At 42.4% G+C, this 25,775-nt stretch overlaps 2 protein-coding genes across 2 annotated transcripts; both read left to right on the forward strand.

Moving 5' to 3' along the window:
• The first annotated feature begins 2,217 nt into the window (after positions 1-2,217).
• On the forward strand, positions 2,218-14,648 carry LOC142209205 (C3a anaphylatoxin chemotactic receptor-like). The gene is made up of 2 exons (XM_075278135.1): positions 2,218-2,285; positions 13,676-14,648. Exons 1-2 carry the CDS (start codon positions 2,218-2,220, stop codon positions 14,646-14,648), a joined length of 1,041 nt encoding a protein of 346 aa, XP_075134236.1.
• Positions 14,649-21,060: 6,412 nt separating this feature from the next.
• Positions 21,061-24,133, forward strand: LOC142209206 (chemerin-like receptor 1). The gene is made up of 2 exons (XM_075278136.1): positions 21,061-21,119; positions 23,155-24,133. The coding sequence occupies exons 1-2, from the start codon at positions 21,061-21,063 to the stop codon at positions 24,131-24,133; spliced, it is 1,038 nt and encodes a 345-aa protein (XP_075134237.1).
• Positions 24,134-25,775: the final 1,642 nt, after the last annotated feature.

A 25,775-nucleotide genomic window follows, 5' to 3' on the forward strand; every position in this document is an offset into this window, starting at 1 on the left:
CCCCTCCTTTTCTGGACCTCCCATCCCTCTCCTATCTCTCCATCAGAATGTTTGTCATCCCTCCCCCTTCTCTCCTCCCCCTCATCTGTATTCTACACAAAAACTCATCTTCTGTTCCCCCCTTCCCCTCCAAATCATCTCTTATAACTTTATTCTACCCCCTCCCTTGTTTCCCTTGCATTCCTCTAAATCCTCCCCTACTCCTCTCCCCACACTGTCCAACTATCAAACTCACTGACCTGCAGGTTTGTCCTCACAGCTGTGTAAAGCTCACTCATCAGACATTTCAGGACCATGGTCAGTTCCTCTCACTCCTGCTTCACATCTACTGTATCTGTAAGATGCCAGCTGAGGATTATACCCCCTTCTGGTCATCTCGGGCTCCTCTGGCACTGCCAATTCCTGAGTTATGTCCCATCATCTCCTCTTCACCTCCACTGGGATGTCTGAGTGTCTATAGCCCTCCCCTGCTGGGCTTTATACTGTATGTCTTCACCTTACTCTTGTGACTTATGACTATGGCTCCAGTTGATGTTACTATATTACTCGCTGTTCTGTTTCTGCTTATTCACATGATCTATTGTACATTGTAGTTTTGGAACTTTTTTTTTTTAATGGGAATATCAATTACATATCATCTCCTCCTATAGAGTCTGCCATATGGTCTTTCCGATCAGGACTTACTCCTCACCTCCTTACTGCGAAGGTTTTCTTGTAATTTTAACTATTTTCTGGTTTTCAGTTCTTGCTCCTCTTGGTGAACATCCAGATCTTCTTCACCAAGTTCTCTCTGATTTGCTTGTCTTAGCTTTCTCCTCTGACTTCTTTTGATACTAACCCCTATTAGTTTTCCCACCTGCATACCCTGCTCTTCTATGTATCTTCCCACCCCCAATGACAGATCTATGTAGTTATTAGTAGACATGGAGATCTCTACGACAAACCCGTTCTGATCCTCTCCTTCCCCACACACCAGTAGGGATCGCAATCCTACAAACTTAACCAGTACTCAGAGGTCACCAGGCGCTTCCACTGAGACCTTTGTGTTGTTTATTATCCTCATATTCTTGTATTTCCTCTGTTTTTCTTTCATCTTTACCAGTCCTACACTTTTCTCCATACATCCTCCTGAGTTGAGACATGACTACCATAAACCTGACAATTAAATGGCCTTAATTCACCAAACAAAAGGTCTCAGATTTTCACACTTCCACGTAAAATGAAATTTAATATAGTTTTTCTCTAAATTCTCCCCTCCCCCCCTTCCCACTATACCCGGCTATCAAACTCACTGACCTGTAGGTTTGTACTCACGGCTGTGCAAAGCTCACTGATCAGACATTTCAGGACCATGATCAGCTCCTCTGACTCCTGCTTCACATCTACTGTATCTACGAGGATTACCCTCCACCCCATCACTTGCACTTCCTAAGTTATGTCCCACCTCCTCTTCACCTCCAAACTAGTTTTTCTGCAAGAGACACAAGAGACTTCAACTTCAAGGTCACCATATCCCTCATCTCCCACAGAAACAATTTTCCAGGCTTTACACTCCGCACATCCCTCCTCGTCCTCTAAAGGGGTTTCTATACTTATCCATTGTTCCATCTCCTTCCTCTGTCCCTCTGCAAGTCTACAAGGATTCTGATGGTTGGGCGATATTCTATAAAGGTACCATTGCCAATCGAAAATATACACTAGTGAATCTCTATGCTCCAACTCTCCATCAAGTCTCCTTGATACATTATATACACTACAAATTGTTGCAGACGGTCCTATCATTATGGCTGGAGACCTCAATTTAACTCTAAACTCCCTGTTGGACTCCTCATCGGGCTCATTCCAAATTGCCCAAAAAGCTATTGGCAAACGTCACCAGGTGGTCCGGGACTTCTCCTAGTTGATATTTGGCGACTACACAACCCATCAGTTAGAGACTACTCCTTTTTTAGAAATTGTCCAAAACTTCACTCATCTCTCGCTGTGATGTTAAGGGTAAAATAACGCCATATTTCTAGCTTGTATATTTGCACACCCAGATGTATAAGTGCACCTCACAATGAGATCTCCGCAGATGGATGTAGATAATTCGTAGTAAGACATAACATAGACATATAGACTAGACTTACATGAGATGTGAGCAGATGAGTTCCAATACGCGGTCATACAGGAAAGTGATCATATAGGAATGTGGTCAGACAGTCCTTAGTACATAGAATGGGGAAGTTGGGGAGAATAAAAAGGACGAGCGGACTAAAGAGCAAAGACAGAAGTGCGGAGACTCGGTGAGTATTACACTACATGATATGAAATAGTTGGGGATCTAGTTCTGTGTGTTTAGGGTTAATATCAGAGGTGTAAATGGATCTCCCGGCACCAATGATAAATTTTTACCAGAGTGTTGGGGTTACATGGTTACATAGTAGATGAGGTTGGATAAAGACATTAGTCCAGGGTTGGGCTTTACACGGCTCCATCTGATTCCTGACATTGTGCTTCGTGATGTAAGGATTGCAGGCAGCTGCTCAACCATGAAGATGTCGGGGGAAAATATCATTCCCGAAATCCAAATATGGCCAAATCCTTAGATAATCCTCTATTATCTGTAGTCAGATACATTATAACTCTCAATGTCATTTCTTATTCCCTGTAGCCCTGTAGTCAATGCTGGTGTGATATCTGTCATTACTACTAGAGATGAGCAAACAGTAAAATGTTTGAGGTTCGATATTCGTTTCGAGTAGCCCCTCAATATTCGACTACTCAAATCGAACATCGAACCCTATTATAGTCTATGGGGGGAAATTGCTCGTTTCAGGGGTAGGCAACGTTTGATCAAATTATACTTACCAAGTCCACGAGTGAGGGTCGGGCTGGATCCTTCGAGAAGTCTTCTCCGTGCAGTGTCCCCGCGGCATCTTCTGGCTCTGAATTCACTCTGCCAGGCATCGGGCCTGGGCGGAGCCGACTGCGCGTGTCCGCACTACAAGAGAACATGCGCAGTTGGCTCTGCCCAGGCCCGATGCCTGGCTGAGTGAATGAAGAGCCGGAAGACACCGTGGGAGAGCTGCGAGGAGAAGACTTCTAAAGGTAGGAGAAGAACCATGCTGATTCTGCATCGAACTTTTACATTCGAACAGCGAGTGGTACTCGATCGAGTACGAGTATTTTGAATACTGTAGTATTCTATCGAATACCTACTCGATCGAGTACTACTCACTCATCTCTAATTACTACATGTTGGGATGGGGATTCCTTAGTGTTACTATGTTACTCCTCTACGTGTAGAGAATCCCTTCCTATAGAGAGGCCTACAGAGCTTTCCTCCATCTCTGTCATTTAGGGTTGTTGTTCTCTCATGATTTGTCTGCACCTTTATCTGCTGCTCAGCCTTATGTATAGGAATTCAAAGACAAGCAAAATTTTAAGAAAGTATAGAAACATGAGACGTTAACAAGGCGTCAACTTTATCTTTCTTTGTGGTCAGCCACTTCTTGGAGTCAGCATGGTGTCTTCATTGAGGTGCAATCTCTTCTTCTTGGACATGTTGTACACTTTCTTGGGTCCTGATGATTCATGACTTAGGCCCATCTTAGATCTACAGAAACATATCACAATGGAGTCCATAGTCCAGAATTTGAAGGTCTTCCATTTCATTTCCCTCCTTTTTGTTTCCATTCCCGCCATCACTGGTTGCGATCCCGTGGGGTTCCTGTGGTCTTCATTCAGCACCGATGCCTTTGTTATCTGGCTGAAGCATCCTGCGGCATCTCCACCCCCAGGAGACTTGTAGCTGGCTCTATGGACATCCTTATCTAAAACTTAAAAGAATGAATTATTAGTAAGAACAGGGGGATTGATATTCAGTATGTCACATTTCCTTGTCGTCCGTTCTCCTCAGGTTTAGTCTGCAGTTGCTCTTGCATATCTGAGCTGCAATGCTCTTTTAGATACTTATCTCTCATTTCCTTCACGACCTTCTTAAGTCTGGAGACTTCCTTGAAGATAACTGTAGTGACACCTGAAGATAACTATATTGAATGCTACCTCTTATGTGACACCCCATTGGCCGGCTGTTAGATAATCGATGATGTGCTGATTTATTATTACCACCAATTGGCCTTGTACAACATTTGTCTGATTTATTATTCTATATCTAAAACTTTAAATGTTCGATCATCAACGCGTTTCAGGCTATCCTCCGTTTCTCAAGTGTAAGAACTTCTTGGCGTCGAGCTGGACACTCAAGCATCCAGCTCCAGGCAAAGACGTTCATACACTTGAGGAAGGGCGGATAACCTGAAACGCGTTGTGTTTTAGCGGACATCAATAAAGAATTTTTGCTTTAACATATGGTGAAGCGCGGTGATCTATATCGTCTGGTCCTACTGGCATTCCATTGACACCAAGAGTGGCCCAGATTCTGCAGCGGTAACACCTAGGAAAGAACCGCCCTACAAAGTGGTTCTGAGGCTCTTATGGTGGTTGTGTACACAACCGCTGAAGGTGAGAAGCTTTCCTTTCTTACTATATTTACCTATCAAACAGTACGTCACTATATACAGCTCGGTGCTGTTCTCTGTTTTTATCGCCCTCTTATATAGGGTATGGTTAGGAGTTATGTCACATGGTACATCATCATGTGGGAGTATACAAGTACATGTTACAGGGTTTACCTTGCTAAGGTGCAGGAGCCATAAGTGTTTGGTGGACATTTTTAGCACATACCAGAGGCACACAAGGGGGAAGAACAGCTCATTAGTTTTCTTAGGACTAGAAAGATCAGAAGAGATCCATTTTGGTGGTTGCTTTTTATGGATAAATATCACGTTTAATATCAATCACAAATTCTTTGGTATTATTATCTTCATTTAATTTGTCTTCAATGGAAAACCACAAACAGAATTGTTAAAAAGCCAAATTGGATATAATTCCACACCAAACATAAAAAGGGGGTGAACAGAAGTATTGGCACTGTTTGAAAATCATGTGATGCTTTTCTAATTTGTGTAATTAACAGCACCTGTTACTTACCTGAGGCACCTAACAGGTGGTAGCAATAACTAAATCACACTTGCAGCCAGTTGAAATGGGTTAAATTTGACTTCACCTTTGTCCTGTGTCCTTGTGTGACCACATTGAGCATGGAGAAAAGAAAGAAGACCAAAGAACTGTCTGAGGACTTGAGAAGCAAAATTGTGAGGAAGCATGAGCAATCTCAAGGCTACAAGTCCATCTCCAAAGACCTGAATGTTCCTGTGTCTACCGTGTGCAGTGTCATCAAGAAGTGTAAAGCCCATGGCACTGTGGCTAACCTCCCTAGATGTGGATGCAAAAGAAACATTGACCAGAGATTTCACCGCAAGATTGTGCGGATGGCGGATAAAGAACCTCAACTAACATCCAAACAAGTCCAAGCTGCCCTGCAGTCCGAGGGGACAACAGTGTCACCCCGTACTATCCAGCGTCAGCGTCTGAATGAGAAGGGACTGTATGGTGGAGACCCAGGAAGATCCCACTTCTTACCCAGAGACAGAAGCCAGGCTGGAGTTTGCCAAAACTTACCTGAGAAAGCCAAAACCGTTCTGGAAGAATGTTCTCTGGTCAGAGGAGACAAAAGTAGAAAAGACAATGAGTATTATCTGACAGAATTGCAGGGGTGCCAATACTTTTGACCAACACTAAGTATTTTTTTTATTTTTATACCCCTCCCCTGGGGTGGTATTTAATGGAAAGAGGCCCGTCAGACCTAATTTCCCACCCTGTTTAAGTCCAAGCGCACTCACTTCACAATCATGTGATGGGCTCCTTCACTAAGGCACTCATACAACCGTTTCTTCAGCTATTGGAGTTCTATGAAAACAAGTCAGTCTAAACCTATGTCATGATCTCCCGCATCGAAGGCAAAGGTATTTTCACTTTACAATGGGACAGACAAGATAAAACAAACAAGATGACAGTCTCTAGACTTTAACTATTCCACAAGATGGAACTGTTTGCAAGTAGTCAGAGGCCTCCGGGTATCAGGATAAGAACAAGTTATGCTTCCTTCACACTTGCACCCAGTTTCTGGTGTGTGCTTTCTGCTGGGTTTCCGTCTTCAGCCTCGGCAAAACTGGACAGGGGACGGAAACCCGGCGGTCAGCTTTAAAACCCATTCACTTGAATAGGTTTGTAAAGGTGACCACTGGTGACCGCCTGCTGCTTGGTTTCCGTCCCCTGTCCAGTTTTGCTGGGGCTGAAGATGGAAACTGGCCTGATTGGCCAATGGAGCCAAATATCACAATGGAGTCCAAAGTCCAACATATGAGGGTCTAACATTTCTCAAGTAAATCAGATCAAGGAATGATTTTCCTAAGCACAATTTTTGTAGTCTCCGACAACTTATAGTCACAACAAAGTCCTGCCAGTAGGTGAAGCCCCGCTCCCTTCCGGAACATTCTATTACCAATAATATATACAATTCATCACTTTATTGTTACAACTCAGGGAATAAAAACATTCAATAAATAATACAAATATGTCAAGTGAGGGGAACCTGTAAGATCGGCAGGGAGCCGGATGTACTAACATCATTACTCCGCCCCCTACTGCACTGCCATGGTGATTACATGATATAATAATCTATTATTTCTTTAGTATCATATAATTATTAGTATTTTATTGCTTTCCATTTTAGATAAGACGTCAGAATGGATCCCACTCTGTACATCTGGACCTCATCGAATACAACTCTGAGTTATACCAACCAGTAAGTTCAGATTTTTAATTCCTTTCCTTATTTCTCCTTCAAACTGCTGACAATTTGTCACAAACCAGGAGACCCCATTGTTGTGTGATGATCATTGTACAATATTAGACATTACATCCTGGCAACCAATGTGACCTGAGCCTTACAGAGACTTTCTCATTACAGGTAGTCCTCGGGTTACGACAGTCTCGGGTTACGACGTTTCGTGGTTACGACTAGAGAGGAGAGCTCCCTTGTAACAGAAAACTGCCAGCACTCCCAGCTAGCAAGGACTAGCCTGCGGCAAATCAATGCTGGTTCTGCAGCAGGCTCGTCCTTGCTCATCGGAAGAGAACTGGCAGCTTGCTGTTACAAGTGAGCTTGTAAAATAAAACCCTGAAACAGAATGTGAAACTTACCGAACGGTGCAGGGTGGGTGGGCGGGCATTCAGGCCTCCTCTTCCTCCGATGTCCTGACCACTTCCTCCGGCGCTCGCGAACTGATAATGGCCTGGGCGCATGCGCAGTATCATAATGCTTCTACTACGGCTACTGCGCATGCGCCCAGGCCATTATCAGTTCGCGAGCGCCGGAGGAGGAGGACGGAACATCGGAGGAAGAGGCGGCCTGAATGCCCGCCCACCCTGTACCATTCGGTAAGTTTCACATTCTGTTTCAGGGTTTTATTTTAAAAGGGGGGGGGGGGAGGTTCCGAGCCGCTGCACACTAAATCACGTTGATTCATTCCTACGTGGCGTCGGTATGGTAGGTTTCCGACTTACGTCGAAATTCGGTTTACGACGACGCGCAAGAACGGATCAACGTCGTAAGTCGAGGACTACCTATTATTTATCAATAAGACCTGACTAATGATCTCTCTCTAGCGCCACCTTATGGAAGTAGCTCCCTATACATCAATACCTGATATATAAAGAATCCTAAGGGCATAATCTGGGAATAATATCTAAGCCAGAAAGTCTCCTCTAGAAGGAAGAGGCTCCATCCACACACAGATGTTTCCAGATTGTGGTCTCTTATCATCTTTTCCACCAATAAGATCTTATTTGCATATTCCTTACCCAGGAATCTTCAGTTGCCTCAGTAGTTCCTGGGAAGGAATAAGTGACATAGCTGAAGAATTGAACACTAGAAAAATTTGCAGGCCATTGACTTTACCACTGTCAAACATACTTATCAGAGTAGCAGAGGCTCCTCCGGTGGTCCCGGGCTCTATGACAATAATGTACCAGACAAAGACACCCCCATCTGAAGGGTCCTGGGGTCTATTTCCTGGGGGTTCTCGGAGGGTGGGCCCCAGAATCATTTTGTATATTGGGCCTAAGGAAACTCCAACTCTGTAGATACTTTGTGTAACGATTCTGGTTATCAGATTTGGAGTCCAAATGGTGGGGCAAATGGTACAGTACTTAAATAGTAATAAATGAAGGATAAGTACCTCAGAAGTAGAAGAAACCGTGGTCAGACGTTAGCAAGGTTCGGTACACGGTAGGAGCAGATCAATCGTAGTCAGGTGTTAGCAAGGTTCGGTACACGGTAGGAGCAGATCAATCGTAGTCAGGCGTTAGCAAGGTTCGGTACACGGTAGGAGCAGATCAATCGTAGTCAGGCGTTAGCAAGGTTCGGTACACAAGAGCAGCAAGGCAGTGGTGAGGTTCAGGACAACAGGAAGCAGACAGCCAGAATAATCAGGCACAGGATGGAGTGAGCTGTGAGTTTATATAGGACGGGCTAAACTGTGATTGGCCACAGAACAGGTGATCTTAATAAACCAATTACTCCAACAGAAGAGACCAGACAAGGTAAAGCACAGAACAAAACAGGTTTCCAAATAGTGCAATGGTTAAGGCCGCAGAACATAGTCAGGAAGTCATGGGTTCAAGACCCAGTGAGTTCAGTTCGTGACATTACTCCCCCTTCTCCAGGAGCGTCCTCTGGACGGTACTTGGCTTGGCTTTTCTGGATAGCGCTGATGAAATTCTCTTACCAGTTGTGGAGCATGGATGTTGTTTACGGGTTCCCATGAATTGTCTTCAGGACCATACCCTTGCCACTTTATCAAGTACTGTAACTGATTTCGATGAATACGAGAATCCAAAATAGCCTCTACTAGATATTCCTCTTCTCCCTCAACAATAACTGGGTCAGGTGGAGGCAAGTTACGTCCCGGGAATGGATTTTCCACAAAAGGCTTGAGAAGAGAGGAATGAAAAACAGGGTGAATCCGCATAGATTCTGGGAGTTTTAAACGAAATGCTACAGGATTAATTTGAGCCACAATCTCAAAAGGTCCAATAAATTTCTGACCTAGCTTGGCTGAAGGTACCTTGAGCTTCAAATTCCTTGTAGAGAGCCATACCTTATCTCCTATACCGAAGGAAGGAAAAGACTTGCGATGTCTATCAGCAGTCTTCTTATAGCGATCTTGGGCTTCATGCAGAGCGTTTGTCAATTTTTCTTGAACTTGCTTCAAAGTAGACAGTCTGTCGGAGACAGCAGGAACTGAAGAAGAAATTGGAAGGTTGGGAATGAATGTAGGATGGAAACCCATATTGGCAAAAAATGGACTCTGGGATGTAGAAGAATGCTGGGAGTTGTTATAAGCAAATTCCGCTGTAGGAAGGAAATTAACCCAGTCTTCCTGGAGGTAACTTGTGTAACACCGCAAATACTGTTCAAGGGTTTGGTTAGTGCGCTCAGTTTGCCCATTAGATTGTGGATGAAAGGCAGAAGATAAGTTTACTTCAATCCCTAGAGTGGCACAAAAACTCTTCCAGAACTTTGAGGTAAATTGTACCCCACGGTCAGAAACTACATTGTCGGGTATGCCATGTAGGCGGAAAACTTCTCGGATGACTAAGTCTCTTCAGCAGAGGGTACCCCCTTTGTTGGTATAAAATGAGCCATTTTGGTCAGACGGTCTACCACTACCAGAATTGTACGCATATCTCTTGAAGATGGTAGTTCAACAATAAAATCCATGGAAACAGAACCCCAAGGACGAGATGGAATAGGAAGGGGTTGAAGTAATCCCACTGGTGAGGATCGAGGGGTCTTATTCCTAGCACAGGTTTGACAGGAAGAAACATACTTCTTTACATCCACTTGATATTTGGGCCACCAAAATGAACGAGACAAAAGTTCTTTGTTTTTTTTCGACTCCCATGTGACCTGCGGGTTTAGAGTCGTGAACAAGGCGCAGAATTTCTAATCGAGTAGTCTCAGGAACATATACACACTGATCAAGAGTCCAAACCCCATCTCTAAACACCAAATCAATATCTGTGGGGGGATGATTAAGGAAGGGATCTCCATTATAACCTTCTTTGATCTTCTGAAGTATATCCTTGGAAATGATTGCCCCTACAAAATTCTTAGCAGGTAAGATGGTGGTTTCGGATGTGTCATCTTGTGTTATGTCAGAACACATCCGGGATAGGGCGTCTGCTTTTCCATTGCGGGATCCCGGTCTGTAGGAAATAATGAAATTAAATCTTGAAAAAAATAAAGACCATCTAGCCTGTCTACCAGAAAGTCTCTTGGCTGATCTAATAAATTCTAGATTTCGGTGATCTGTAAGAACCTGAACCACATGAGATGCTCCTTCAAGAAGATGCCTCCATTCTGTGAATGCTTTCTTAATTGCAAGTAATTCTTTATTCCCAATGTCATAGTTTCTTTCTGGAGGAGACATCAGGCAAGAAAAAAAAGCACAAGGATGAAGCAACTGTTTATCTCCAACTCTTTGGGACAACACTGCTCCTACTGCTGAATCTGAGGCATCCACTTCAACTATAAATGGAAGGTCTGGATTAGGATGAACTAAGATAGGAGCAGAAGTAAAAAGTGTCTTTAATTGGTTAAATGCTTTGTCGGCACTTGAAGACCATTTAAAAGGAATCTCTTTCTGGGTTAATTTTGTTATCGGACTAATAACTTTTGAGAAATTCCTAATAAATTTGCGGTAGAAGTTTGCAAAGCCGACAAATCTTTGGATCTCCTTGACATTCTTGGGAGAAGGCCAGTCTAAAATAGCTTGGATCTTACTAGGGTCCATGCGCAAGCCTTCCGTAGAAATGATGTACCCCAAAAACTGAATTTCTGTCTTTTCAAATTCACATTTTTCCAGTTTAATATATAGTTGGTTCTTTCTTAGACGGCTCAAAACCATGGTAACCTGCTTACGATGTTCTTCAAGGTTCTCAGAGTATATTAATATGTCATCCAAATACGCCACCACAAATTGATCCAGCAGATCTCGGAAGACATCATTAATAAAATGTTGAAAAGTTGCTGGGGCATTGCAAAGTCCAAAAGGCATAACAAGGGATTCAAAATGGCCGTAGCGTGTTCGGAATGCTGTCTTCCACTCGTCCCCAGGTCGTATACGGACAAGATTGTATGCCCCTCGTAGATCCAACTTAGTAAAGATCTTTGCTGACCGTAATCTCTCGAGTAACTCTGGAATAAGCGGAAGAGGATAACGATTTTTAACGGTTATTTGATTTAGTTCTCTGTAGTCAATACAAGGACGTAATGTGCCATCTTTCTTTGGTACAAAGAATATAGGTGCTCCTGCCGGAGAAGTGGAATGCCGTATAAATCCTTTGGCCAGATTTTCTTTGATGTACTCATCCAGGACCTTCAGCTCCATCTCTGCAAGTGGATAGATGCGTCCATAAGGTATGGATGCACCTGGTAAAAGTTCAATAGGACAGTCATACGTGCGGTGAGGGGGTAGCTGGTCGGCATTCCTTTTGTCACAAACATCTTTAAATTCCTTATAAGGTTCAGGTAATTTGACAGCGATAGTGCTGGATCTTTCAGTAGCTCCCACCTGTGAAAGAATAGGCTGCTTCAGTTGACAATTTTGTTGACAATATTCAGAAGTGAAAGTTACATTTCCTGACTTCCAGTCTACTGAAGGATTGTGGATGCTGAGCCATGGTATGCCCAAAATTACTGGAAATTTTGGTGAAGAGATTAACTGAAAACAAATCCTCTCCTGATGACCGGGATCAATCAATACTTCCAGATCAGTAGTTTCATGAGTAACCGGACCAGAATTTAAAGGTGACCCATCAACAGTTACTAATTCAACTGGTGAAGATCTTGCACTGTGCTCAATATGATTATCAAATGCAAACTTAATGTCCATAAAATTTCCAGCTGCACCAGAATCCAACATTGCTGTAGTGGACAACTTGTAGGAACCATATGAAAGCTGAACTGGTAAGGTGAAATGAGGTCGGTTAGAGGTCATATTGTCAGGACATGGTGTGGTGGAAAACAGAGGCTGTGTCACCAGACTAAGAGAAGCACAGTGGGGACAAGATTCCAAATTTGGTTGAATCTCAGTTGCCGCAACTGCCCGTTGAGGTTTCTTAGGGCAGTCAAGAACATAATGTCCAGGTTGTCCACAATAAAGGCATAATCTTTCAGCAAGGCGGCGACATTTTTCAGCAGTTGAAATTGGTCCCCGGATGGCATCTACTTGCATAGGTTCTGGGGCCGAACCTGTTTGAGAAGGTGTCTGTATCTTTGGGAGAAACCGTCCCTCAGGTAAATGAGAGAAGGTGCCTGCATCATAATAGCCTCGTCTTTCTCGCTTCCTTTCCAGGAGTCTTTGGTCAATACGGATGCATAACCGTATATACTCCTCAAAGTCAGCTGGAAGATCTACTTTAACAAGTTCATCTTTAACAGATTCAGAAAGTCCTCCATAGAACCGCCATTTTAGTGCGGAGGTGTTCCAGGAAACATCAGAAGCCCAGCGCCGAAACTCTGCAGCATATTCCGCAACAGAGAGTCTTCCCTGGCGAAGATCCCGCAGAACCCCCTCAGCAGTGGCGCAACGATTGGGGTCATCAAATACTAAGTCCATTGCTGCAAGAAAGTCCTTCAGATTGTCCAAAATCTCATCATCCTGTTCTAAATAAGGTGATGCCCATGCTTGTGCATCGTCTATTAGCAGGGCAATGATGAACACAACTTTGGACCTATCAGTAGGGAACTGTGAGGAATGCGTAGAAAAAATCATCCGGCAATGATTAAGGAATCCTCGGTACAAGTGTCTCTTTCCACCAAATTTTTCTGGTAGTGGAATCCAGTAAACTTGAGAAGTGGCACTGACAGCAGCAGAATTTGCACGCAATTCATTTACTTGTTGTTGTAATTCAGTGACTTGACTTTTCATTTCATTTAGTTGTCCTTGAAGGCCATACACAAGGTTATGCAATTCCGAGATCTGGAAGGCATGCTGTGACAAAGCAGACTCCGCCCCTCCGGCCTCCATGTTGGGCCTGATTATTATGTAACGATGCTAGTTATCAGATTTGGAGTCCAAATGGTGGGGCAAATGGTACAGTACTTAAATAGTAATAAATGAAGGATAAGTACCTCAGAAGTAGAAGAAACCGTGGTCAGACGGTAGCAAGGTTCGGTACACGGTAGGAGCAGATCAATCGTAGTCAGGCGTTAGCAAGGTTCGGTACACGGTAGGAGCAGATCAATCGTAGTCAGGCGTTAGCAAGGTTCGGTACACAAGAGCAGCAAGGCAGTGGTGAGGTTCAGGGCAACAGGAAGCAGACAGCCAGAATAATCAGGCACAGTATGGAGTGAGCTGTGAGTTTATATAGGACGGGCTAACTGTGATTGGCCACAGAACAGGTGATCTTAATAAACCAATTACTCCAACAGAAGAGACCAGACAAGGTAAAGCACAGAACAAAACAGGTTTCCAAATAGTGCAATTGTTAAGGCCGCAGAACATAGTCAGGAAGTCATGGGTTCAAGACCCAGTGAGTTCAGTTCGTGACACTTTGTTTATTGTTTCTCACTTTCCTGTATACCCCGGTGTACAAAATAGATATTTAGATGATATAAATTCTTCACGAGCCTAACTTCTACCCTGTCTTGTCTTCCAAGAACACCTGACAACAAAACAAGCGACGAGGATAGAAGCTGGAGAGATGTTGTATACATTTTCCAGAAGGTGTACATTACTTTATTCAGCCTCATTTTCGTTCTTGGGATTATCGGTAATGGATTAGTCATCTGGATTGCCGGATTCAGGATGAAGAAGACAATCAGTGCCGCGTGGTTCCTCAGCCTGGCCATAGCGGACTTCTTATGCTGTACGTCTATTCCTCTGCAGATTGCACAGTGGGCGGAGATTTTTAAATACCCAAACATTGTTGTTTGCCTATTTACTGTTACACTGTTCACTCTAAACATGTTTGCCAGTGTTTTTCTCCTGACCGCCATGAGTATTGACCGCTGTGTATCCGTCATGTGGCCATTCTGGGCTAGAGCTCACAGGACACGTACACTAGTGAGGATCATTGCAGGAGGCGTCTGGTTGTTGAGTTTTATCTTGACTGGTTCAATGGTTTATGTGGATCATAAAGATTTTGATAATATAACGGAATGGTGTTCATCCTATAGGGACTTTAATTATACTACTAACCTACATTGGAGAGTTGAAGTATCCAGGTTACTTGTAATGTTTGTGATCCCTTTTCTCATCATCTTGACCAGTTATGTGATCATTGTCATCAAAGTTAGAAAAAGTAATAGACCCCAGAGATCTCAGAGACCCTACAGGATCATCATTGCTATTGTATTGTGTTTCTTCATCTGCTGGTGTCCTTATTACATTTTGCCATTCGTATTTTCTAAAAAATACGGTAAATTCTATACAGAACTTACTATTATTACCGTCCTGGCTTATCTTAGCAGTTGTCTCAATCCAATCATTTATGTTTTTATAGGTCAAAATATTAAAGCTGATTTTTTTAGATCTATCCTCATCAGGCTCGAAAGAGCATTAACTGAACATCCCGATGACCTGAGCAGAGAACCAGAAGATGGTAACAATACTCTCAGTACAGATTTGTAAGATACATTCCTCTTCCATATGTGTAGGATGCAGTTTGTGTCTGTCTCCATCTTACATTACTTTCTTTGGCGCTGCCCAGAGTTCATCAGTTTCTTGGCAAAACACTGTTATCTGTAATGGATGAAACTTCTTGTCTGTGCCTTATCCACTAGTTATGTGACAAAATGTAAGTTACAACTTTATACCCAATCACATTATGTTAATTCTATTAATTACACCTCCTCTTTGTCTATACAATGTATAACCACAACTACAATGTATCTAAAACTCATCTATCCACAATTAAAGAACAGAATCCATATTGGTTACATAATTCTAACTTGTGTCTCTCGGAGTCGCTCATATACCAATTGTATCAACTGGGACTTTAATACGATGATACGTAGAGAGGACTGTGATCACAGAAATTGGAGTCCCTTGTTTGGGCTGGGGATGATTTGCTCTTCACCCTTATAAGCAAACATATGAACGTTAAAACGTGGAGAATGTGCTAATATACATGTACAAGATGGTTATCGAGCAAAGTTTTGACAGACAAAGCAATGTGTTAATTGAACGTTCCTAAGGAAGTGCAAAAGGGTTGATTTAAGTTCATTGAGAAAACATGAAGGATTTGGTGTTTCTATTATAGTACCCAGGAGGAAGGGCGTAGCGCAAGAACTTGTCTAATTACCCCCTTCGTATGGGTAACATAGAATGTTGACAATGAAATCTCTTGCATGTTGTGTTCTTTTGTAATAAACCATGTCCCAATAAGTCAGGACTGTTCCCGATTGTAGGAAGATTTACAGGGACACTTAGAGGAATGAACAAGGTGCCCCTGTCCCAGGTTTGCCTACGTGTATATGCTCGGTGTAATAATCAGACGGAGACGTAGTCCAGACTGTCATGTAACAATGTTGGTGGAAGAAAAAAGAAAAAATTTCCTTGTTTTGGCACTGACAATGTCAATTAGAGGTCACTCGCTTATCGAGTCTCTAATGTCTTTTTGTTTATCATTTTTGTTACAGTGAGTTCAAAGGTGATTGGGGGGATTGACTTGTGGGGGAATAAACAGTAAGAAGAAAGGCTTCTTACTCCCACTGGATTCAGCAGAACACAGAGAAATTTGATACGATACATGAATATGAATGATTATAACAAGGTTTAGTAGAAGATGACCCCATTGTTAATGCAAATTTTTAGTTTGGGAAATACTGAACTATAGGTTCATTCTTGCGAGTGCACGAGGCACTGGGAATACATATTTCACATTTTCCAGATCTGAGGGACTTGGAAAATCACTGTTACAAGAGGGTATAGAGATAGCATCAAAAGTACACATGGGAAATCTATATATGGGCCTGGGAATAGTCATAAAACACCTTCTAGTCTTTTCTTAATGCTTATAGTGATAGAGCCACAACTTTTACAGTCATGGCCATAAGTATGGGCACCCAGGGGCAACACAGTGGCTCAGTGGTTAGCACTGCAGCCTTGCAGCGCTGGAGTCCTGGATTCAAATCCCACCAGGAACAACATCTGCAAGGAGTTTGTATGTTCTCTCCGTGCTTCTGTGGATTTCCTCCCAGTCTACAAAGACATACTGATAGGGAAAAAAAAATATACATTGTCATCCCTATATGGGGCTCACAATCTATGTTAAAAAAAAAAAAAAAGTATTGGCACCCCCGGAATTTTTCCAGAAAATAAAGTATTTCTGCTAAAAAAAAATTATAACAATGACATTTGTTTTGTTTTACACATGTTTATTGCCACTTGTATTGGAACAACACAAAAAACAGGGAAAATAAAGCAAATTAATAATAATTTCATAATGGGCCTGACAAAATTGTTGGTACTTTTTCAAAATTGTCAGTAAATAACTTTGTTTGAAGCATGTGATGCTAGTTCAAACTTACCTGTGGCAAGTAACAGGTGTGAGCAATATAAAAATCACACCTGACATCAGATAAAAATTAGATACATTGACTCAATCTTTGCATTGTGTGTCTGTGTGTGCCACATTAAGCACGGTGAACAAAAAGAGGAGAAGAGAACTGTCTAATAACTTGAGAATCAAAATGATAGAAAACCCTCAATCTCAAGGTCACAAGTCCATCTCTAGCGATATTGATATTCCTTTGTTCATGGTGCACAACATAAGATGTTTACAAGCCATGGCCTGTAGCTAATCTCCTTGATTGTGGACAGAAGAGAAATACTGATGAGAGGTTGCAACCCAGGATACTCTGATAGTGGATAAGCAGCCCCAATCGAGGTCCCCAAACTGTCCTGCAGGCTCAGGGGGAATCAGTGTCAGCGCCAACTAATTGTCAGGAGACCCAGGAGGACCCCACTGCTGACGTTTGCCAAAATGCACATCACTCCAGAAAATGGAATAAGGCCTACAAAGAAAAGAACATAGTACAAACAGACATGTATAGTGGAGGTTCAGAGAGGTTTCGCTGGGTGCATGGACTGTGTGCAAGACATCCTGAAATCTGAAGATTACCAAAGGATTTGGTAATGTATGGCCCAGTGTCTAGGTTTGCGTCCTAGGTCATGGGTCTTCAAGCAGGACAATGACCCCAAACATACTTTAACCACTTCAGTACCGGGCCAATTTGTGGTCCAGGACCAGACATATTTTAGGTTTATTTTGTATGTGCGGTTTTGAGGTCTGTAAAATTTGTCTGCGTCTTTTTTCGGGGACACATAAGCCTTTATTTTTATGTTATCTTTATTTTTGAATGTGTTTTAATTTTTTTTTATATCCGGGAAAATATAAACAAAATAGGAGGGAAATTGTGTCTGGTTTTCAATTTTTTTTTTTTTTAATTTAATAACACAAAGTGTCACTGAAAAACTTTATAATATAGTTTTTCCTCTCCGTTACGGTAATTTTTATTTTGTACGGTGTCGTCAGGGGTGGGGCTATAACCTTTAATAACAGCGTTTTATTAGCGTATTCTTTTTTTATTTTTTTATTATTTTATTTACATTTTTTAAAAACTTTTTTATTATTTTTTTATTTTTTTTTTTCCAGATTGTGTCTCTATAAGGTGATAAGAGACCTTTGGGGACATCTGATCACTTATTTTTTTGTACTTGAGGCTGATTTCTCCTATAACTGGGGCTGTTACATTTAACCTCAGATACAGGAGGAATCCAGCCTCCTGCACGCTGTATACACAGTATACAGAGCTGATCTGGGGTCCTGTAGGACCCAGCAGCTTTTGCAAGACTCTGCTCCCGGGGAAACACGTGTCCGCCGGGTCAGCTGATTTATGGCAGTGTCCATAGCTGTGTATACAGCGCTCATTGAGCTCTGTATACACAGCGATCGAGAAGGCAGGGGAGGTAATAAATCTGCCCTGTCTTCTCTCTAGGAGCTCCGGCTGAAGTTACAGCCGGCTCCTATTGAAAGCAGCTGCATGATCTGCGTGCAGCTGCTGTGTTCTGACTGGACGTACAGGTATGTCCTGTCAGAACTAGGCAACCACTTCCCGGACGTATATAGTCTATGGGCGGTCCAGAAGTGGTTAAAAAGCCCCCAGAAATGAATGGAAACAAAGCGTTGGAGAGTTCTGACCTGGCCAGCAATGAGTCCTAATCTAAATCTCATTGAACAATTGTAGAGAGATCTTAAAATTGGTGTCCAAAATTCTAGATGAGGCATGTAAGAAGCTTGTTGATGGTTATAGGAAACCATTGATTTGTTATTCTTTCCAAAGGTTGTGCCACCAAGCTAAGAGTGTCAGCATTTAGGTCTGTACTTTCCTTGGCCATTTTAGCAAATGAATAGTCTTTGATCTAAACCGTCCACTGGAGCTCGGGCTGGAGGTTTAGGGTCATTGTCTTGCTGAAATCTCCTTCCCAGTCTCAAGTCTTTTGCAACCTTCAACAGGTTTTCTTCCAGGATTGCCCTGTATTTTGCTCCATCCATCTTCCCATCACCTCTGAGCAGCTTCCCTGTCCTTGCTGAAGAAGAGCCTGCCCCAGCATGATGCTGCCCCCTATGTGTCACAGTGGGGATGGTGTGTTCAGGGGGATGGGCAGGGTTACTTTTCCGCCACACATAGACATTTTGGCCAAGAGTTCCCCTTTGGTCTCCTCTGACCAGAGCACCTTCTTCCACATGTTGCTGTGTCCCCTACATGGCTTGTGATAAACTGCAAACAGCACTTCTTATGTCTTTCTTACAACATTGGTTTTCTTCTTACCATTCTTCTATAAAGGCCAGATTTGTGGAGTGCGCAGCGACTTCTAGTTGTCCTGTGGACAGATTGTCTCTATAGCTGAGGATTTCTGCAGCTCCTCCAAAGTGACCATGGGCCTCTTGGCTCCTTCTCTGACCAGTGCTCTCTTTGCTCTGTCAGTTTAGGTGGATGGCCATGTCTTGGTAGGTTTTCAGATCCATTTTTTGGATGATGGATTGAACAGGACTCCTTGGGATGCTCAAAACTTGGGCTATGTTTTTATAACCTAACCTTTAAACTTCTCCACAACTCTATCTCTGTGCTGTCTGGTGCGTTCCTTGGTCTTTATGATGCTGTTTGTTCAGTAGTTTTCTCTAACAAACCGCTGAGGCCTTCACAGCACAGGTGGATTTATATTGAGACTACATCACACACAGCCGGACTCTACTCACTCATTAAGTGACCTCTGAAGGCAGTTGTGTGCACTGGATTATCAGAGTACCAGGGGCTGAATATTTTTGCATATCACACTTTTCAGATTTTTATTTGATTACATTTTTTAAAACCTTGTATCATTTTCCTTCCACATCACAATTATCTGATACTTTGTGTTGGTTATCACTTAAAATCTCAATAAAATACATTTAAGTTTGGAGATGTAAGGTGAGAAAATGTGAAAAAGTTCAAGGGGTGTGAATACTTTTGAAAGCCATTGCACATCCCTTATAGACTGTACTACATAGCCTGTGTCAACTGTGTGTGGGGGATGGGGGAGTGATGCAGGGGGAAGGATGTTGAATAGTCCAAAAAATCTAAACCAGCCTTGTCTACCATATGAAGAAGCTTTACAAGCTCTATCCGCTCCACATATGATTCGGGGCCATGTTACATCTAATAGATCTTTCTTTACAATCTAAGGACATATCACTGAGATCCATCTGTTCTGTATGTGACCACAGAGATAGGAGACCTGCAGAAGATTATCTCAGCATCAAGTCACATTACTGAGTCCCTCTATATAAAGTCACATCTTATATCATTGGATTATTTGTTACTTCTTTGTATTTGGAGTAACTGGATACATTGTATCTGCCGCACAAGGAAAGTGTCTGAGAAGTTCTGAAGGTAAGTGACTCAATGTACCGTGAGAAATCCTGACATTAGGAGCTTGACGTTCATAGAAATTACTCAAACTCTTGCTAGAAATGTTACATTCTAGTATTTGTTACATTGTAAGTGATGTCACCAATGTTACATAGAAGTTATATTATATACATACATGTTAATGGCAGACAGAAAAATCACAGTTGTAAACTGGATAAGACACAAGGAATGAGTGAAGAGTTATGTGCCGCTGTCTGACCACTTTATATCTTACTTTTCTTTGGGGGAGATAAGAGAAAACATTGAATTCTTCATTTTGATTTTTTTCCCTGTTATGACTCTCTTCAGATTCCACAGAATAACTAGCGGAGAAGCAGATTTTATGTGTTTATACATCTTTTTACACTTTATTGCATGAATTATTTAACTCCTGCATCTTAATACTGTGTTCTCATGCTGTGTGTGTAGTTACAATTTATCTTGCCCCTTGTATATTTGTATTTATATATGAATTTTGTGTTCATTGTATTACTTGAATTGATTATTGTATATTCTTTACATTGTTCACTATGTCACTACTTGTTTGCCTGAAAAGGGTTCCAGTCCTGGAGCCGAAACAACTCCAGAGGTCTACTACCACCATATGTTAAATAAAATGTCACTGGTATCCACAATAACGTCTCACTCCAAACTGAATAGTCAAAAATCAAGTGTCCCACTGCCACTAAATGAAATGAATTCCCCGTGGCTGGGTCAGTGCTAAATATGTAGCAAAGTCGTATAGCAGGTAGATACAGCAATAGTGCGCTCAATCTACTCTCATTAGATCCCTCGTGGAGCGCAAGAGCCAGTATATGTACCCCGGCTGCTATCCTGCCTTAGGAACAAACAGCGTGTTGTAGATATATTCATTTATTGCAACAATGTCCAGTCCGGGAGCCGAAACGTCGCATCTTGGAATAATACACTGAATTTCACTTGTAAATTTTGGGATGGATGTACTTACATTATTACACTGCCCCCTACTGCACTGCCATGGGGATTACATTATATAGTAATCTATTATTTCTTTATTATCATATAATTATTAGTATTTTATTTCTTTCCTTTGTAGATAAGACGTCAGAATGGATCCTGATCTGTATGACTGGACCTCACTGAATACAACTCTGGATTACGACTACCAGTAGGTTCAGATTCTTCCGTTTGATTGTAGTAAGAATCAGGTTGGTCTCTATTCATATCAACATCAGACCCTTCACCACAGATTCTGTCCCATGTGGTGTCCTTATGGAAGGAGCTCCCTATACATCAATACCTGATATACAAAGAAACCAAAGAACATAATCTGGGAATAATGTCCGAGCCAGGAAATCTCCTCCAGAAGGAAGAAGCTCCGTCCGCAGACAGATGTTTCCAAATTGTGGTCTCTTGTCTTATTTGCATACTCCTTACCCAGAGTTCTTAGGTTGTGTTTACATGGAGGAATTTGGCACTGAATTTCAGGTGGATTGTGAACATTTCCTAAGTAATGGATTTTATGTTGTTCTTATGTAAAGGAGATGTTTGGTTAGGAAAATAAATTTTCAAGACCTGTATTTGGGGGATAATAGAGGTCTCCTGACTCCAATCTACAGAATTACTGGGGTGGGGGTAAAACAAAGACAAAAGTCCTACTTAGCTATCCCCCAGGTCACTTGTATGTGCTGGTCACACGCTGGGACTCGCTGGGCCACCGAGACCAATCAGTGACCTCAGTGGCTGCTGGTAAGGAATAAATGACATATCTGAATGATGTCACCTGTCCTACATAGAGAACGATGAGGTCACTCTCAGCAGAGGTCATGGGAGCCACTTTGTTTCCGGCCTAGAGAGTCCCAGCATGGGGAGGAATGAGGAGCACAGGTGATATGTCATAGGGTGATATGTCAGTATGACTATTGTTTTACACCCACCCCAGCTGCCCCTGAGGTTCCTATAATTCTCATACAACCCCTTAAGGGGATTCTACCATTTTCTCATTGACACATAGGAATAGCCTTAAGAAAGCCTATTCTTCTCCTACCTTTCGTTGTCTTCTCCACGACACTTTTCGGTATAAATACCGGTTTTTGTCGGTATGCAACTGAGTTCTCTCGCAGCACTGGGGGCGGGCTCCAGCGCTCAAACAGCACTGGGGGCGTCCCCAATGCTGCAATCAAACTCTCCAGCGCCACCTCCATCTTCGTCAGCAACGTCCTCTTCATGCGTCTTCTTCCGGCGTGGGCGGTCAAACTTCTAGGCTTCGGGCCAAGGGCAGAGCCGACTGTGCATGCCCACGGGCCATAAGAAAATAGCCGCTTACTTACTGTGTAAGCGGCCATTTTTCTTGTGGCCGTGGGCATGTGCAGATCCTATCCCAGCAAACCTCTGCCTCTCACTGATCCTTGAAGACGAACTGACTAGCATGGCCTGTGAAACACTTCCTCCTACCAACAAGTCTTTAACAAAGTCTGAAGGAACAGCAAGCGGAGAACAGCAGCATCAACCAAAGGGCAATACAGCAGGCATTAGTCCATACAATATAATGTATCAGCAGACAATGTGCATCTATATGCAACTGTACTCACTCAGGATATGAAGGTAGTCCACCATGGGCAATGAAATTTGTTCATCTCATGACCCATCTCAGAACATGGTGACAGGGAGGACATATCTGTACTTGCTATAGACAGAACATGACCACAAAGATGGCGACCACCACAGTTGGCTCCAATAACCCTTGTTCTTGTACAGTGCCAACCTTTACAGGGCTGATCCTCTACAAAGGAATAGCAAAGAGGTAAAAACAAATCTGTCCATGGAGATGCAGAGCAAACAGAATATCTATCTGGGGAGAGGGGTCAACCAGCCCTGGGGATTCTTGTTATTGGTTACCTAGGACTATAGTGTGACTTTACCACTGTCAGACTTATCAGAGTAGCAGAGGATCCTCCGGTGGTCCCGGGCTCTATCACAGTAATATACCAGACAGAGACACCCCCATCTGAAGGGTCCTGGGGTCTATGTCCTGGGGGTTCTCAGAAACAATTTATCTATTGGGCCCAAGGAAACTCAGTCCGACACTGGAGACACTTTGTTTTTTGTTTCTCACTTTCCTGTATACCCCGGTGTACAAAATAGATATTTAGATGATATAAATTCTTCACGAGCCTAACCTCTACCCTGTCTTATCTTCCAAGGTCACCTGACAATGAAACAAGTAACGATGATAACAGCTGGGAAGATATTACATCCATGTTCCAGAAGATATCTATCACTTTATTCAGCCTTATTTTTGTCCTTGGGATTATCGGTAATGGATTAGTCATCTGGATTGCCGGATTCAGGATGAAGAAGACAATCAGCGCCGCGTGGTTCCTCAGCCTGGCCATAGCGGACTTCTTATGCTGTACGTCTATTCCTCTGCAGATCGCACGGTGGGCGGATGTTTTTAAATTCCCATCCAATACTCTCTGCTTATCCACCGCTATACTATTCACTATAAATATGAGCGCCAGTATTTTTCTCCTGACAGCCATGAGTATTGACCGCTGTGTATCCGTCATGTGGCCACTTTGGGCTCAAATTCACAGGACACGTAGACTAGTGAGGATCACTGTAGGGGTCATCTGGGTTTGCAGTTTTCACTTGATTTGTTTAATACTTTTTATAGAGAGATTATATCATGGTCGTATAAGTGAGTGGTGTAGATTGTATAGTCTGCTTAATTATACTACTAGCAGGAATTACTTAGTTCAGATTTTCAGATTACTTATGATGTTTGTGATCCCTTTTCTCATCATCGTGACCAGTTATGTGATCATTTTTCTCAAACTTAGAAGAAGTAAGAGACCCCAGAGATCTCAGAGACCCTACAGGATCATCACCGCTGTTATATTGTGTTTCTTCATCTGCTGGTCTCCATATTACATATTACCAATAACATTCCCATTTAATGTAGGATACATTGAATACCATTCGGTATTTACTATTATTACCATCCTGGCTTATCTTAACAGTTGTCTCAATCCAATCCTTTATGTCTTTATGGGACAAAATATTAAACCTTATTTCTTCAGATCTATCCCGGCCAGGGTGGAAAGAGCATTAAGTGATTATCCTGAGGAGCCGAACAGAGAACCAGAAGATGGTGAAAATATTTGTAATACAGATGTGTAATATATATTCTTATTACATAAGTGGAAAGAGCTTAAGTGGAGTCATCAAGAACAGCATATCACTCCAGCCCTGCAGATAGATAGGTTACTGTCACCAGATCCAGCATATCACCCCAGTCCTGCAGATAGATAGGTTACTGTCACCAGATCCAGCATATCACCCCAGTCCTGCAGATAGATAGGTTACTGTCACCAGAACCAGCAAATCACCATATCTTGGTAATGGAGGCAGCAATTCCCAAATTAGGTGACCCTAATGTGCGGCACATGATTGATATGCTGGGTACTGCTGACAGACTCCCTATACATATTATTTAGATTCATTTATCACATGAGCCTGTTTTGTGTCATTTATTTTATAAACAATACTTTTATTTTTTTTATATATTTTTGTTATTTTTAATGACTTTGTACATTTCTTCCTGTTTTGATATTTGCTTTTCTATATAAAATTATCATTTCCATTATTTTGCATTATTATAACTTAATAAATAAAACATATCACAGATACGATGAAGTGTGATCGTTGTTGCTATTGGGTAAGATTTTGGAGAATCGGGGGCCATTTCTCCACTTCTATTGGTAATCCATAGACTGGTCGGTTATAGTCAGGGCCAATATAGAGACTAATGCCGGGCAGTGGACATGTCCCCCTTGTGCTGCTCTCACCTATTATGTATATGTTTCGGCCGGTACCTCCAGATTTCTGATCTTCTTTATACTTGGATGGTGCGGCTCATGGGGATGTCAGTAAGTAGTCACTTGTGTCTTCTCATAGGACTACGGGGTAATGTGAGCGTCTGTGGGCCGGGCTAGTATAGTCATCCAGTCTGATGTGATCCCTGACGGACCCAGTGCTGACTATCTGGACACTTCTATGGTGCTACAATCTGTGGATAGAGGGGGGTGGGGTGCAAGTCAGTACCTAATAACAATGAATATATCAGTGCTGTATCATATGCACAAAACAGGTAAACCAGCCTTGTATACCATATGAAAAAGCTTTACAAGCTCTATCAGCCCCACACAGATGTCTTCACAGGATTCAGGGCCATGTTACATCTAATAGATCTTTCTCTACAATCTATGGCTGTATCACGGAGACCCATCTGTACTGTATGTGACCACAGAGATAGGAGAACTGCAGGAGATTATCTCAGCATCAAGTCACATTACTGAGTCCCTCTATATAAAGTCACATCTTATATCACTGGATTATTTGTTACTTCTTTGTATTTGGAGTAACTGGATACATTGTATCTGCCGCACAAGGAAAGTGTCTGAGGAGTTCTGCAGGTAAGTGACTCAATGTATCGAGAGAAATCCTGAGATTAACTCTGTGCACTTTACTTTACTTACTTTCATATGCCTTGGCTATGGTTATCTCAATGACGGCCAGGTGCTCAGGTCCTGCAGCCGCAAAATGTGCCCAAATTTTCCTCCATCCACCACCGTGCTTTATAGTTAGTATAAGGTGTTTGTGCTGATAGGCTGTAACTGGTTTTCTTCACATCTGGTACAATGTGTTATGGTCAAACATCTCCACATTGATGTCTTACCTATCTCAATACACAGAAATAACAAAACCAATACAAAGTTGGAATCCCCATCATTGTACCGATCCACAGAATATAGATAACGTC

Source organism: Leptodactylus fuscus, chromosome 6, assembly GCF_031893055.1.
Source record: "Leptodactylus fuscus isolate aLepFus1 chromosome 6, aLepFus1.hap2, whole genome shotgun sequence".
NCBI lineage: Eukaryota > Metazoa > Chordata > Amphibia > Anura > Leptodactylidae > Leptodactylus > Leptodactylus fuscus.